The sequence below is a fragment of the Bison bison genome, unplaced genomic scaffold, assembly GCF_000754665.1.
Source record: "Bison bison bison isolate TAMUID 2011002044 unplaced genomic scaffold, Bison_UMD1.0 scf7180017861770, whole genome shotgun sequence".
Classification (NCBI taxonomy): domain Eukaryota; kingdom Metazoa; phylum Chordata; class Mammalia; order Artiodactyla; family Bovidae; genus Bison; species Bison bison.
Window position 1 is genome coordinate 19,775 of NW_011492342.1, and position 883 is coordinate 20,657.

Below are 883 nucleotides of genomic sequence, written 5' to 3' on the forward strand. Positions count from 1 at the left end.
TTTTAAACTGTATAAGTAAAAATGTTAACTTAAATGACAAGATGCTAAATAAAAATTACACTGTCTCTGAAAAAGAATAAAAAATGTAAATGCATAAGTTGGTGAAAAATCAGTATAACTATGAACAATTTACTCGCTAATTCATTACATATTAATTCCTTGCTATGTAGGCATTACACCATTCTAGGTACACTGATAAACAAGATAATGAATTCTAGTAGGTAGGTAATTATATATTATAATTATACCCTGTTATTATACCCTGGTTGTTTAATTGTAATCTTTAATTATAATTAACATAAACTCTTTGAAAAAGAGAAATCACAACAAATTTTAAAATGACTTCTGCATTCCAAGAAAATGAACCATGATGTCAAATGACTCCCTTCATGATGGATGATGCATTTATTTAATATGGGATATGATGTTTCTTTTCCAGAGCTTCTTCATAGCATTAGTCAACTCAGAATTTCTTAGACTGTAGATTAATGGGTTCAGCATGGGGGTTATGACTGTATAGAACACGCTCAATGATTTATCAGTGTAGAAGGTCTTAGCAGGTCTTACATATATGAAAATACAGGGAACAAAGAAGCAGACAACCACAGTGATGTGGGAACCACAGGTCTGGAGGGCTTTCCGCCTTCCTTCCTGACTCAGGTTCTTCAGAGAGTGCAGGATGACTCCATAGGAGATGAGCAAGAGCAGAAACACTATAGTGCAGATCAGTCCTCCATTGGCCACAACTAAGATGCCAGTGACATAGGTGTCAGTACAGACAAGTTCCAATAAGGGGTACATGTCACAAATATAGTGATCAATGACATTCGGGCCACAGAATGGGAGCCCATAAATAGTGCTAAGTTGAATTACTGAGTGCAGA

The 883-nt window shown here is 35.2% G+C and overlaps 1 protein-coding gene across 1 annotated transcript; it reads right to left on the bottom strand.

Moving 5' to 3' along the window:
* Positions 1–405: 405 nt before the first annotated feature.
* On the bottom strand, positions 406–876 carry LOC104983138 (olfactory receptor 4A47-like; the record flags this gene model as incomplete). Its single annotated transcript, XM_010832611.1, has 1 exon — positions 406–876. A coding segment is annotated over one exon (471 nt), but the record flags the coding sequence as incomplete, so codon positions are not given.
* Positions 877–883: the final 7 nt, after the last annotated feature.